Source organism: Puma concolor, chromosome D3, assembly GCF_028749965.1.
Source record: "Puma concolor isolate L17-30 chromosome D3, mPumCon1.1.hap2, whole genome shotgun sequence".
NCBI classification, from domain to species: Eukaryota; Metazoa; Chordata; class Mammalia; order Carnivora; family Felidae; genus Puma; species Puma concolor.
This window is the reverse complement of record NC_141678.1, coordinates 1,738,538-1,752,572: the sequence shown is the minus strand read 5'-3', so window position 1 is coordinate 1,752,572 and position 14,035 is coordinate 1,738,538. Positions and strand designations below refer to the sequence as shown.

The window sequence follows — 14,035 nt, the reverse complement described above, 5'->3', positions numbered from 1 at the left end:
AGGTCTCCGAAGGAGTGGAGCCTTTCCAGAATGTGCTCGTGGACTCAGGGAGGGCTGTGATTGGTCCATTTGGGTCATGTGCCCCTCTTGGCTGCCCCCTTCATGGTGGCCGGAGCATCCTGCTCTCTCGTTGGTTAGGTCTGTTCACATGACCCTGTGGAAACACAGGGAGAGCAGTGATTGGCCCGTTTGGGTCCTGCCCCCTTTTGGCCCTTCCACTCATGGGGGGGTCAGAGCATCCTGCTGTCTAGCTGGCGGTGTCTGCTCACGTGGGGGTGGGTCAGCCCTCTCAGACCACAGGGAGAGGCTGATTCCTCCGAGAGGGGAGGGGAGGGGAGGGTCCGTGCCTCCCCTTTCATAGGGTTGCCCTCACCCCGGCTTGGTGAGGCTCCACTTGGCTCTCTTGCCCCCCAGCTTCCCCCCTGCCCGGGAAGCTGCAGGCCCCCTCTGCTGCCCTGCCCTGCAGGGTGGGCTGCGGATGCTGGCGCTGGAGCCGGTGGTGTGGACCCCTCGGTATTGGGGCTGTGTGGATGCCGGCTGTGTGGACCCCTCGGTAATGGGGAGCAGGCTATTTGAACTGCGTCCGGATAAAGGGTGGGGGATGAAGACCTTGTGGGAACACGGGTGGCTGAGCCCCGGCGTCCCGTCTCCCGGTACCGCCCCTGCCCGCCGCCTGGAGGGATGCAGCCTTCGGGGAGAGGGTGGCCTAGGGAAGGAGACAGCCACGATTCTGCTCTGGACCTGGGACCCATCACCCCGGGAAGGCCTGCGCTTGGACAAGTTTCCTTACAACTAAGGAAAGGGGCCCTGCCGCTCTTTGCGTGTGATTTCCAGAACTCTTCAGGAGAGCCGTCAGAGGAAAATGCCACCGCTTTTTCTCAAAAAGATGCCCTCCCACCTCTTTGGGGGGACACTTCTCCAATCCCAAGATTATGAGTGAAAAACGGGCCCTTCCCTGGCCGCCCTAATCTGCAGCTCTCGTAGCTGAACGTTCAGGCTGAAGCGGATTTGTCGTCACAAAGCAGGAGCTGTGGGTTCCTGAGGCGGAGCCATGGGGGCCAAGGGTAAGGGCGTGCAGGGAGAGCGGCATCTGGACCCCCATCCACACCTTCCTCCTGCCTCAGACTGGCAGAGGAAAGAAAAGGTGGAACTGCTTTTTACGGACACCAGCGTGTACGCGCATTTCAGGGGACAGTTTGCTGTGACCGAGTCGAATCATGACCCCAGCCAGGTGCCAGCAGGCTTTTTCATAAAGGGCCAGATAGTAAATATTTTTGTCTTTACGGGCCATACTGTCTCCCTCACAACTACTCGTCTGCGCTGGAAGTGTGAAAGCAGCCTCAGACGACGCGGAGAGCAGTGGAAGCGGCTGTGTGCCAATAAAGCTTTATTTATAGGAGCAGGCAGCCGCCCAGGCCTGTGTTTGCACACCCCTGCTAGACGGTTCTGTCAGTGCTGGCAGCAGCAGATGGGGGAAGAGGCTGTGTTTGTCCTGCCCCGCGTTGGGGTGGGGGGTGGGCCAAGGCTCTGCCTGAAGCCTGCAGGTGGGACGTTCGGGGCCTTCAGCCTTCAGCGCCCTGCTGCCCTCACTGCCCCGGCTGCCCCCAGGGAGGACTCTCGGACGCCTCAGAACCCACGCTGGCGTGATCTGGACCCCCGCGGTCAGTTCCTCTTGTCTCTGAGAGTCGTGGGCTCTGAGACTCGCACACCGGGCGGTTCCCCTCCCCCCACAGCCCCCTGCCCCTTAGCAGTAACGCGCGCCGGCTGCCGGAACCTGTCGGCCCCAAAAGTACACTCCTCTCCAAAAGTCCAAACGTCTTGCAGTGATGAGAACGTGTTTTTCACGTGTGGGATCTTCAACCCGGGTGAAGGTGCAAAAGTGTCTTCTTGTTGGCGACATTAACCTGGGAAACAAAGTCGCTGAAATAGCTGCTCAAGTACAGCCCCCATACGTGCGGTCTGTCCTGCGGCATCCCGGCGGGACGGAAGTCACCGGCAGCGTCGTGGATGGCAGCACAGAGTCGGTGCTGGGCTCCCGGCTCTCTTCTCCCGGCGGGGCCCTTACCGGCTGCGTGAACTGGGCAGATGCCTGGCCGTCTCCGTGTCGTCCTCTCTAGAGTAGGGGTGGGGACAGTACTGACGTGTGAGGCTGCCTTGAGCGCTAAGTGAGTTAATTGTTTAAACAAAGTGCACTGCTCCTAACGACATCTGTAAGTGCTTGCTTAAAGAGATCTGTAATCACTCGATAAGAGGATTGGACGTCCTCGCCACAGTGACTGGAAGACAATTCTGAAATTCCACGCCCGGTTAGGGTTAGACCAGTAGAGCCAGCTGCCTGCTTGCCTCCACAGCCGGGCCCCTTCCCCTAGCGTTCTGCATGGGGCCTCCGTACATGGAAGGTTTCCGTAAGAAGGGAAGGGGCGGTGGGGTCGTGACGTTCTCTCAGTCGCCCTTGGGGGCAGGGTGGGACCAGCACGCGAGTCTAGGGCATGAAGCTGGGGGTCAGGCTGGCACGGGGTCACCACATCCACGGCCACGCCCTGGGCGGGCTGCTGCAGGGGCCCCGGCAGCCACTGGCAGGGGCGGCGTCTCACTGTGCACGGGTCCTGGGGGCACGTGGCCGGCCCCTGCTGGGCCCCCTGGACACGGAGGGTCCTTGGAGCGTCACGTGCCCCCTCGTGATGAGGACCGCTCTGCTCTTCCCAAGGGCCGTGCTGTGCCGGGCAAGCACCTGGGACGGCCGTGTCCCTCAGAGCGGGGCTGGGGATCCGTGCTGGGCACGGCGTCTCCGCTCCCCCTCCGCAGGTGGAGACCCGGGCCCTCTCCGGGATGTTAAGGCTGCCGGGGGCAGAGGCAGGGCTGTGACTCGGGTCTCTAGGTCTCCGCGTCTTGTTGACGGAGTCACGTGTGCTGCAGGAGAAGCTCCCGGGGGCTGCGGCTTACTTAAGTGTCCGCACGCGTCCTTCTTGTAGAGTAACGCCATCCGGTCGACGCGGGAGGAATGACAGAATCGGAAGGATGCCGCCCTGCACGTAGTCGCTGATGGGGGCAACGTCGTCAGTGGGTGTTAGCACCACCGGGTGAGGGGCAGTCGTGGAACGGGGTCGTGCCCTGTTGCCCCAAGGGTACTCGTTAGTTCACCAAGTGAGCAGGGGAGCTGAGGCTGGAGACGGCTGTCAGGTGCCACTTCAGCCAGCTGGTCACTCTCAATATGGTCAGCACTGGGGCGTGATATCCTGTGTCCTCCCGGTGCGACGCCATGGAGGGAGTTAACGTGGCCCGTGGAGTGATCCTGCCCCAGGTGCGTGGCCTGAAGCCCCACGCGAGGAAACCGTCCACAGATCTAAAGTAAGGGCCGTTTTGCAAACGGCGGTTTGCACTGCTGGACGTCCACGAAAGAGGAAGAACTGTGGGGACCGTTCCAGAGTTCAGGGGCCCGTGGAGCAGCGCTCCCTGGCGAACGCACAGGCCTCGTTGGGACGAAACAGCCGAGAGGCACAGGCGGGGACCAGGCGTCGCATCGTATTAGCGAATCAGTGTCTGGCTTCTGAGTGTGGTGACTGGGCCTCGCTACGGAGGAGGCTGACTCCGCGCTTAGAAAGGGCTTGCTAGAGCGTTTAGGGGGAGGAGAGTCATGGCGTGCTTCCTCGCGGTTCAGCAAGAAGAAAGTTGTACGTGTGTGTGGAGGGCTTGAGCCCGTCAGGGGATGTGACTGTGACGCTGGCAGGGGACCAGGGATGGGGCATAGGAGTAGAGCGAGTGTCCACCGCACGCTTTCTAGCAAAGCTTCTGCAGGCTTGATGGGGAGAGGGGTTTGAGCTCAGTCGAGGGAGGAAGAAGGCTGTACGCCCAGAGCGTTGGCCGTCAGGATGACGGCTCCGTGGGGGCAGACACGGGAAGGGAGCAGAGTCCCCCGCCAGACTTTGGAGAGCGGGTGGCAGGCAGGCAAGGTCCCAACCAGGCAAGAAAGCAGCAGGTGACCGGGTGGCCCGTGCGGGATCCCAGGGACCCCACGTCTCCGGCGCTCCGGGGTGGCTTTCCAGAGTTGGAGTCCACGCAGCAGACGTTTGCCGCTCACTGACTGTGTGCAGGCGGGCTGGGACCGCGGTGAGGCAGACAGGCGCCTGGGGCGCAGACCCCAGGGAGGCGTTCACTCATGGGGTCGTACAGGGGCCACGCATGCCAGGCCCTGAGTGTGGGCTCCTCCTTAAAACCTGCGTCCCAGGCTCCTTGCCTCGCCCCCGTCTTGGCCCTGAATGTCACTTTGACCTCATAACTCCATGAGGCAAGTATCATATACATCAGGTAGGGGTCTTTCGATCGGGGTGTAAGGAACAGAGAAGCTGGCTTGAACTGTCTTAAGTAGGAGGGTAGTTCATTGGATCGTGTCAGCTGAAAGGCGCATGGGCATTTTGGCTTCAGGAGCAGCTCGATCCGGCGTCCAGTTGATGTCACTCTGCTCGATCTCACTTCTGCCCTGGTGGGGGGCTCCTCTCCCAGTTCATCTCTTCCCTCCTGATTGAGCCACTTCCAGGGCACCTCCTTCAGGGCCGACGTGTAGCCGAGAGAACCGAGGGTCTCTGACCCAGCATTTTCCATCTGAATCTTGTCACGTCTCCTTGGACTTTCCCGTGGGTCATGTGCCCACCTCTGCACAGTCACCGTGGCCTGAGGGAGGCAGTGCCCTGGGTGGTTCAGGCCTGGGCAGCAGGGCTCACTCCTGAGCCGATGGAGTCAGCAGCAGGGCACATTGGCTACGAGGGGGGCAGGGGGTGGTCACCTGGAGGAAACGGAGGGCCCTTAACGAACGCACGCCGGGCGGCAAGACCACAGGTGCCCGCCACGCTACCATCGACCCCATCTTTTTATAAGCTGGGAGGTTAAAGTTCAGACAGGTAAGTCACTTACCCAGGGTCACACAGCTGAGTGAGTGGGATTGCCGAGATGCAAACCCAGAGCTTTGTCCTTTCCATCCGTCACACTCCCTGGGCCACATCTTCTTCCAGCAGACTCTCTGTGAGGTCGCCCGGGGTGCCGGCCTCCAGCCTCGCAGAGCAGGTCCTGGATGAGGGGACTCTCCCTGCGACATGGTAGTGCCCGCTTGTAGGGCTCGTCTGCGGGTCCTGGTGGGTACCGAGCGAGACCAGTCACAGCTCCCCCCAAGAAAGATTTCAGTCTCCAAAGTTTCGGCCCTGACGTTGAATTCTGAGCCAGGTTCTAGCTGCGTCCCCTCCCCCTTTTCTGTTCTGTAATGATTTTCCATTTCCTTCCAAGGATTGCTGAGGCAGCAAATTACAAAACCCACCCGCTGTCTGCAGCCAGCTACCTGATTTCCCTGGAGGTGTCCCCACCGCCGACGCTGTCCCAGAACTTGTCAGGATCTCCTCTCGTCACGGTCCAGCTCAGGCACAGACTGGTGAGTGAAAGTGAATCCGCTCTCCCTTCCGGTCTTTGATCTTGCACTGAGGAGACTGGGTTGTCTGTGGGGCCACAGAGAGACTCTCAGGTGGCCCTGGTGCTGGCCCACGCTGGCGTTTTCCTCTACCGAGAGCTCCTTTCCTGAGACTATTTCTGGGAAGTCCCTCAGTGGTCACACGGTGTAGACCCTGGGGAAAAAGGCCTTTGGGACCAGACGTAGCTTTCGTAGATGTGTGTGGATGGATGTTTCTGATTCACAGTAAACGTCCTTCTAGGGGCACCTGGGGGGGGCTCAGTCGTTTGAACATCTGACTTCAGCTCGGGTCACGAGCTCACAGTTGGTGAGATCAAGCCCGACGTTGGGCTCTGTGCTGTTAGCGTGGAGCCTGCTTGGGATCTTCTGTCCTCGCCATGCACCTTCCCCCGTATGCACGTGTGCTCATGCGCTCTCTCTCTCTCTCTCTCTCTCTCTCTCTCTCTCTCTCTCTCTCTCTTAAAAATTAACATTAAAAACAAAGTCGTTCTTGGAGGAGGGGGATGTGTGTCTTGATGGTGCCATCAGTGTGTTCTCCGTGGGAACCATGCTTTGGAGCTGAGGGCGGGGGGGCCATTTCTGCGCGGTTTTTCAGTGATGAGTTCTTGGTCCCGCTGTGTCGTAACTGGGACTCCGTCGCATTCTCTTCCCTGCTGTCAGTGGGTACGAATGGCAGGTGCGATGGGACACACATGTGCTCTGTCCTTTAAACAGCGCGAGCTTGTCTCGTGCCGGGATGTGTCCCGAGATTCGGTGTTGATTCAACACCCAGGCGGCGTGTTTTTTAAGGAATTTATTTCAGAACTCACCATATGTTCAGTCGTTTGCACTTGCGCTGAAGACATTTCCTTCCAGCATTTTCTACACCATCCTGTCCCATCCTGTTCCACCAACCTTAACTGAGGACTTACTGTGTGCCACCCGCTGTGTCCCAGACCTCTCCTGTCCGTCCCTTCCCTCTGCACCCACAGTCCTGACCTCGGAATGCCCCGGCACCCGGCCTCTCTCTCTTTTTCAAACAATCACGAACCATTAAGAGAATTTTAAACTGTGGTAAAATAGACATAATCTAAAACTTGCCATCTTACCCATTTCTAAGCACACAGTCTATGGCATTAGCACATGGACGGTGTTGTGCCACCCCCGTCCGTCCCCAGATGCTGCCACCTTCCCAAAATGATGCTCTGCCCTCACGGATGCTACCCCCTGCCCCAGCCCCCAGCGCCCACCACCTGCTCTCTGTCACCGTGAAGTGACTCCTCTAGGGACCTCACGTAAGTAGAGTCCTGCACTGTCTGTCCTTCTGGGACTGGTTTATTCCATCTGGTGTCGGTCCTCAAGGTCCATCTACGTGGAAGCACGTGTCAGAAGTTCCTCCTTTAAGGCTGAAGAGCACTCCATTTTCCTGTACGTAAAACATGCATTTTCTGCGACCCCACATTTTGTTTACCCGGCCACCCACCGATGGACACTTGGGGTGCTCCCCCCTCCTGTCGGCAAGATGCTGAGCATGTGGGTGTGCAGGTACCTCCTCCAGACCCTGCTATGGTCCTGGGTGTGCGCCCAGCAAGTGTCCTAGAGCGACGCCGTGCCTCTGCGCGCTCTGTCCTGAAGCCTCTCTTCCAGCTGCACAAACTTCTCCAGGTGTCCAGAGGTCTCTGGCTCACGGAGCGCAGGGCCCTTTCCAGCGTCCACTGTCTCCGATGTGTGGACAGTGTTGGGTCCCGTCGATGCCCGTGGCCCCTCGACCCCCTCATTGGCTTCCAGGACGTGTCCTCTTGGGGGGCCGCCCCCGTGCCCCTGGCCCGTCCCCGCTGCATCACCTTCTCTAACTCCTTGCACAGGTGTCCCTGTCACATGACCACGTAAGTGTTTACCTGTCCGAATCCACAGAAATGCTGACGTGTCAGTATCGCCACATACAGAGGTCACTGAAGACCCAAACCTACGTGGCCCCCGTGGCCTCAGCACAAAGCGTCTGTTCCGGTGGGTTTCCGAACTCTGGGTGCCCAGCAGGGCGTTTCCTCTGGGCCTGTCACTCCTCTGTGCTCCTGGCTTCTGCCCCGGTGCCTCCCTTCCCTCCGTCTGCGCCTGAACCTTGGTGCCAGCCTGGGTTGCTGTCTCTGGTCCCCACCCAGGACCCGTCATCCCCTTATTCCCTTGGCTCAGAACCCTTGTTCCTCCTTAGTTCTGCTGGGCCAGGGGCTTCCCGACTGCCCCCGTTGCCGCCTCCCCCCGCATGCCCAGACTGACCTTCCAGAAGCCCAGACCATGTGAGCCCACCCACCTGGCTGGCATCTTCCGTGACTCAGGTTCCTCTGAGGAAGAATCTAAACTCTGGGCCTCGGGGATAGATCTCTGGCCGAGCGTCCCAGTCCGGCTTTCTGCGTGAAGCCTTCCCTCCAGCGAAACGGGAGAACGGTGGCTCCCAGCTTTGCTCAGGGCGGCGGCTCGGTGCGCGCTGAACATCGCCACACCCCCTCCCCCCCCCCCCCCCCCCCACCGCGTGAGTGGCTCTGTCCCCCAGCTGTCCTGTCGTCGGCACACGTTCGCACGATTCCTTCCAAGGAGAGGATACTGGTCCCTGGGACGGAGGTCCCCCCGCTGCCACCGCGGGAATTCCGCCACCATGCAGAGGGAAGAGCTCCGAGGCTCAGCGGCCTTGGAGGTTTGGTCCGCACGAGGGGGGCACATCTTTAGTGTTCCCACGGTGAGGGTGTCACAGCGTGGCCCGGAGACAGCGCCGGCCTGCAATTGAGACCGTGCAAATGCAGAGAAGGCTTCTTTCTCAGGACTCTGGGGCCATCGTGGGGTTGAGGTTGAGGCTGCCCTAGTGGAGGCGGAGGCCAGGAGTCACGGCGGGCGTCGGGGCCCAGACTGGGCCTGGGGCTGAGGGACCCCGGGCTGAAGCCAGGGCAGCAGACCCAGCAGGAGGGCCAGGGACCTGCCTGTGGCGGTGGGGGGGGGGGGCGATGGGGAAGACACGGGGCTCGAGTGCTGGGCTTTGTGGGGTCCAGACACCCAGTGAGTTCACATGGGCACACACACATGGGCACATGCAGCACACGCATGGATGTACAGAGCCAGAAAACACACACACACACCCATGCCTAGTACACACACAGACACATACATCTACATCAAGTACACACACATGCACATCCATACCTAGCACACATGGACACAGTACACACCCCATCCCAGCACATGCGCGCGCGCGCACGCACACACACACACACACACACACACCCCTCTATTGTGTGGTCAGGCAGGCGTGAGCCCCAGAACTGGCAAGGGGGGGAGGTGAATTTGTTCCACGTATCAGGGCTCCTTCCTCCTCACCGGCCCTCTCTGAGCAGGGCCACCCCAGGGTCCGCCACCCTCGGGACCCCGCACCTCTGCCTGCTCTCCCACCCACACAGCCCCAGCCCTCCTGCCTTCCCCTCTTTCAGAACGGGGCCGCCCCATGTCGACCCCACACGACCTTCCTCGCAGCGCCACGGGCTGCGGGCGGTAAACCGAGTTACTGCACATTGTTAGATTGTGGTGCTTACTGTTGGCGTTTTCCCGAGGAGGGGGCACCATCTATGGGACCCTGGCTCCCTCACCTCTGGCCTCACCCCTTCCTGGGAGCACCCTCCCCCGCGATGCCGCCTGGTGTAAACTGTGCTTTTGGAGGGTGGCTCGTTCCAGGGTTTTCCCAAGGAGACTTTCTAGCCAATGAGACAAAACCTGAAACTTTTCCAGGGGTCCGCTGGCCCCGCGAGTGGGTATTTCTACCCCACCAGTTCTTCTGCACTGTTCTGCCTTCTGCTTATTTCCTGACGTGTGGACGCCTGCATTAAAAGGGATAATCTCCTTGTTTCCTTAGGAAACCAACTTGGGTCAGTTCCTGCTCTGAAACAGAGCCCAAACAGAGCCTGCTGGTATTGAGGAGTTTTGCTTTGAGACCCCCACGCGTATTCCGGTCCCGGGTGGGCCTGCGGGCGGGGACCAGGTCAGATGGATGAGGCAGCCGGGGCGGCCGGGCCCTGTGTCCTGTTCAGCATCGTGTGTGGCCGGCCGAGCCTTGAGCACGTGTGCGCGTCGGGAGTCCGGCATCCAGGTGCCATTGCGGTGTTTGCCTCTTTCTGGTAGTCCAGAGTCCCACCCCTGTGCTTTGGCCCACGCCGCTGTGCCGATCCACGGCCGCCGTGCCACTTCTGTGCCCGTCCCCGCTACGCGGATTCTCGGCCGCTGCGCCAGTCCTGGCCGTGCCGATCACAGCCACTGGCAGCCTTTGCCGATGCGGTGTCCCGTCTGACTCCGGGGAGCCTGCTGAGCGAACACAGCTCGGACAGCTCGGAACGCTCGGCCGGGCAGCCGGTTAGAGGCTGTTGAGGGGGACGCGAGCACGAGCAGATGCACCCCGCCCTGAGATGTCCCTGGGGGCCCCGGCCCGAAGGGAGCGCCGCGGTCTTCTGACTAAACGTGGGTCAGAGATGTCGGCGTTCTCGCCAGTTAAAATCGCTCATGGCATCTGACGTGGATTGTAATTTGCAGCTCAGGATTGAACCCTCACCTTTCCCTGGTCAATGAAGGCGAACCTTTGCTGCCCCCGGAAGGTGGCCAGGCCAGCGAGACATAGATTCTTCGGGCGCTGTGAAAATTAGAAAACCCAGATGAGCGTTTCAAAGAGCTAGGTGTCGTCAGCTTTGAGTGCTGTTGTCTGAAATTCACTCATCAAACGGGCTTTCACTTTGACTGTGAGTCCCCAGGACAGGCCATGGGTCAGGATTGTCCTGACGCTTGGAGGGGATCGAGTCTGATGACGAGATCCATGAGGTTCCAGCAGCAGGACTCTGAGAACAGGTGCAAAGGGAGGGTCTGCCCCTCTGTGCATTCTGACCTCACCCCCGGCTGAGCCTCGGGCACGGAGGGAGCACACACTGGCCCCGGCTCCCCACGGCAGCTGGCGAGGAAGCCCAGGCAGGACGGCGGGGGCTCAGAGGTCTGGTCAGCGCCTGCCGTCCCGGTGTGTGGCCATCAGAAGGCCCCTGCAGAGTTGGCTCGGCGTGGCGGCCCAGGTGGCCGTGAAAGGTGTCCGTCAGGAAGCCACTGCAGGTAATCACGAGGGCGTGTTAGTTCTCCAAGACACTCATGTGCTCACACGTTCGCTTGTTCGCTTGTTCCGCAGACACTGGCTCCGTGTTGTGGACCAAGCGACTCGCCTCTCTGTGCCTCTGTTTTGTCGTGTGTAGTAATACACGCGGCGGTGATAAGACATCCACGGGGTCAGTTAGCTCTTCCTGCTCCGTCTGGGTCTTCTGTGCAGAAACGAAGGCCAGCCGTGGCTAACTTTAGCAAGCAGAGTTTTCCAGAAGGACACCTGCTAGCACACAGGACTTGGGGGGAGGGGTCTCAGCCCAGGGGCCCTGCCCTGCTTTTGTCACCTCAGCCCTGTGAGGTGAGTGGGCGCTGCCCTGTGCTCTGCGCCTGTGGCCCCGACCCAAAGGCAGAGCCCCAGGAGGGAGAGCGAGAGGCTGTCAGTGGCCCTGGGGGTCGCGTGCCTGCCCCGGGGCAGAAGGTGGCAGGGAAGCAGGCGTCGCTCCCCCAGGAGCACACGTGTGGTGCTGTCGGTCCAGTGGTGGTGGGCAGGTGGGCGGGAGGAGCACACACCAGCGCCGACGCTCCCGTGCACTTGACCCCTGCCCCATCTGGGTGTCAGACGCAGCTCCGCAGGCTGAGGACCACGCGTCCAGAAGCGTGACTGGTGCCAGTGCCGAATGAAGAGACTCTCCGAGTTGCCTTAAGAAACAAGGAGGAGAGTCTTATTGGCGCTCAGGTGAGGCACGCCGCCCGGGCCTCACGACCTGCAGAGAGGAGAGCGCTCCGGGGCCGGGCCGGGCCGCGGGGCCGCGTGTACTTCCTGCTGCATCAGGAGTGCCGAATCGTGGCCGAGGACGTTCCCGAAAATCACGTTTGTCTTGTGCGTTGGCTCGTGCGAGGCTGCAGGCTTCAGAGGTGCCGGAAGGTAGGGAGGTCTCTCCTCTTCGGTGTCAAGTGTCTCCCGTAGGTTATTTGCTCCCGGAGCAGACGTGCAGGGCGTGTTCGGGGCAGAGGCTGAGCCCCAGCTCTGGAGCCTGACGTCTGCCCGTGGTCAAGGCGGAGCTTCTCTGGGCGCCCGGTCCCCAGCGTGCAGCGTCTGGGGGCCTTCACCCCGGCGTCCAGACCCATCGGAGCCCCAGAGACGCCCGGGGCTGGTGGACGGAGCTGGTCTCCCAGGCGCTGGGCCCGGCGGCCTCAGGAGTTGGTGCCCCCAGGGGCTGCGGCTGTGACCGTGGGAACGTGGCGCTGGGGCCGTTGCCTTGGTCCTCTGGTTCCATGGGGCATCGCCACAACTTGTGGTTTTGTGAAAAGAAGCCACGAATCTGGATTTTAAATTATATCTCTGCGTTTGTACCGTTGGCACTTAATTCGGATTTGCTTTTCACGTTGTTGACTGAAATATACCTGTGGGTTCAAGTTCAGCTAGTAGGTCACCATTTTACAAGCTCTATTTTTTTTTTTTTTTAGCTTTTAATTTGAAGTGATTTTAAACTTCCAGAAAAACTGCAAAACAGTAGCGTTTCCAGGTACCACTCACCCACGCCCCTTCCCGCTGCTGTTTTAAGTATGATCTCTGAAGCCTGGAAGGGAGCGCTGATGGTGCCTCGCTGCAGACAGGCGGTAGTTCTGTCCGTCCACCTGCTGGGGCTCGTTTCCGCGGCGGGTCCGGCTCTCGGCAGCTCCTCCAGCCCGTGGCGGGCGTGCGGCTTCTTTGTCTCCGTGACCTTTTTGCCTCGCACGGTTAGTTTGCGGGGCGTCCCTCACTTTGGGGACGGTCTGATGTTTTCTCGGGATGCAAACCTGAGGGTCATGCAAACCTTTGGGGTTATGCGCCTTTGATGAGAAAACCACAAAAGCGAGATCAAGCTTTTCTTCCTGTGTCTCGTCAGCCTCTGTTAGTTTCCTGTGGCGGCTGGAACAGCAGAGGCTTATTCTCTCCCGGTTCTGGAGGCTCAGAGTCCAGGTCCGGGTGTGGTGGGGGGTCCACGTCCAGGTGTGTGGGGGTCCAGGTGCAGGTGCGGTGGGGCTGGCCCCTCCCCAGGCCTCCCCTTGGCCCACAGATGCTGCCTTCCCACCGTGCCCTCAGAGGTCGTGCCCTGTGTGTGTGTGGGCGGCCTGCTCTCTGCGTCTTACAAGGACAGCAGTCGGAGGGGACGGGGCCTCCCTGCACCTCGTCACCTCTGTGGGGCGCTGCCTCCCCACAGAGCCCCATCCTGCGGTGCCGGGGGCCAGGAGTCCCTTCCGCGGGTTTGGGGACACACAGGCAGCGAAGGGTGTCACCTGCTGTTCCTGGTGACGTCCCCTGCGACTCTCTGGTCCGGGTGGCGTCTGCCAGGTTTATCCCCCGTCAGCTCACTGTTGTTCCCTTTGCAAATTTTGAGTGTCCTGCGGAGGAGAGCACAAAACTCCACAGCTGCGCTTTATCTCCTCGTATCTCACCGTGAATTTTATCTCCCGTTGGCGGCTACTGCCTGTAAAAACTAGTGCTGTACCGTTTGCCTAAAGGCGATTTTCCATTTCTGTCATTGCTTCTACATTTGTTAAGTAGAGTTCTGTTATGAGAGCAGCTTGCTATTTATGGACCCAATCACTTATTTATATCGATATGACTCACAGATATTTATTTTATTCTGTAGGTTATAATCCAGTGATGATCCCAGCCCTGACCATCCGGAGCTTTCTCCAGTTGGCTCCTGTGTCCCTTTGATATGCCATCCCGGATCTTGAGTCTTTCCTTACCGGTAGAGGTGTTCTAGGCTCGTGGAAGCAACCTTTTCTCCAGGGAGCCCTGCTTTATCTTACTGGGGACTGGTGTTTAAACACCAGGGTCTGGGTGCCGGGGGTGCTCACGTCTGCCGGGGTGCCACTGCTGCTCGAGGCCCTGAGCGGACAGAGCCGGGAAGTGTGTGAACGCACGCACAAGCAAACTCGCGCCCGGCGTACGCATCTACATGCACGCGTCTGTACGTGTGGTGTTGAGACACGAGTTCCTCCTGACAACAGTTTCCAACCTGACACCCAGGGGTCGTTCGGGCTTTTCTACATTCGGATCCTCCTTTTCCCGAGTTAGAAACCTGGCTGTCGTGATTCTCGGTGTTTTCTCGTATTTGTTCAAGCCGGGTGCATAATTCTGGAATTGCTCAGCCCTTCCCCTGTGGGAAGCAATCGTACTAACTGGAGGACGGTCTTTGTCCTCTTTGTCGTTAGCCATGTGCCGTGCGGTTCTCGCTGTTTGTCAGAGCGAGCCGGGCTGGTTTTCTTCCCTTCAGAGTGGCTTCGTGATTCCTTTGTGACACACTTAGATCCGCCTCTGCTTGTTTGCCTTGCGCGATGGGTGTGCCCCCCTTGTGGCGATCTTAGGGGCTGACTTATTTGGAGCGTGTGGACGTGGCCCCGCAGGGTCCTGAGGTGAGATGCGTACAGGCAGGTGCCCGGGGGCTCCACTGTGGGGCTTTATTCAGCCATCCGGGGCTTGTCGGGCTCCTCTGCTGCGCG

At 60.0% G+C, this 14,035-nt stretch overlaps 1 protein-coding gene across 5 annotated transcripts in view; it reads left to right on the top strand.

Annotated features, from left to right (window-relative positions):
* The window catches only part of ADGRD1 (adhesion G protein-coupled receptor D1), a 149,036-nt gene that overhangs the window by 67,816 nt on the left and 67,185 nt on the right, over positions 1–14,035 (top strand). For all 5 annotated transcript variants that reach the window (XM_086681403.1, XM_086681404.1, XM_086681406.1 and 2 more), the window contains one exon: positions 5,275–5,416. In XM_086681403.1, the coding sequence (XP_086537529.1) occupies positions 5,275–5,416 (142 nt within the window). The remainder of the gene's footprint in view (positions 1–5,274; positions 5,417–14,035) is intronic.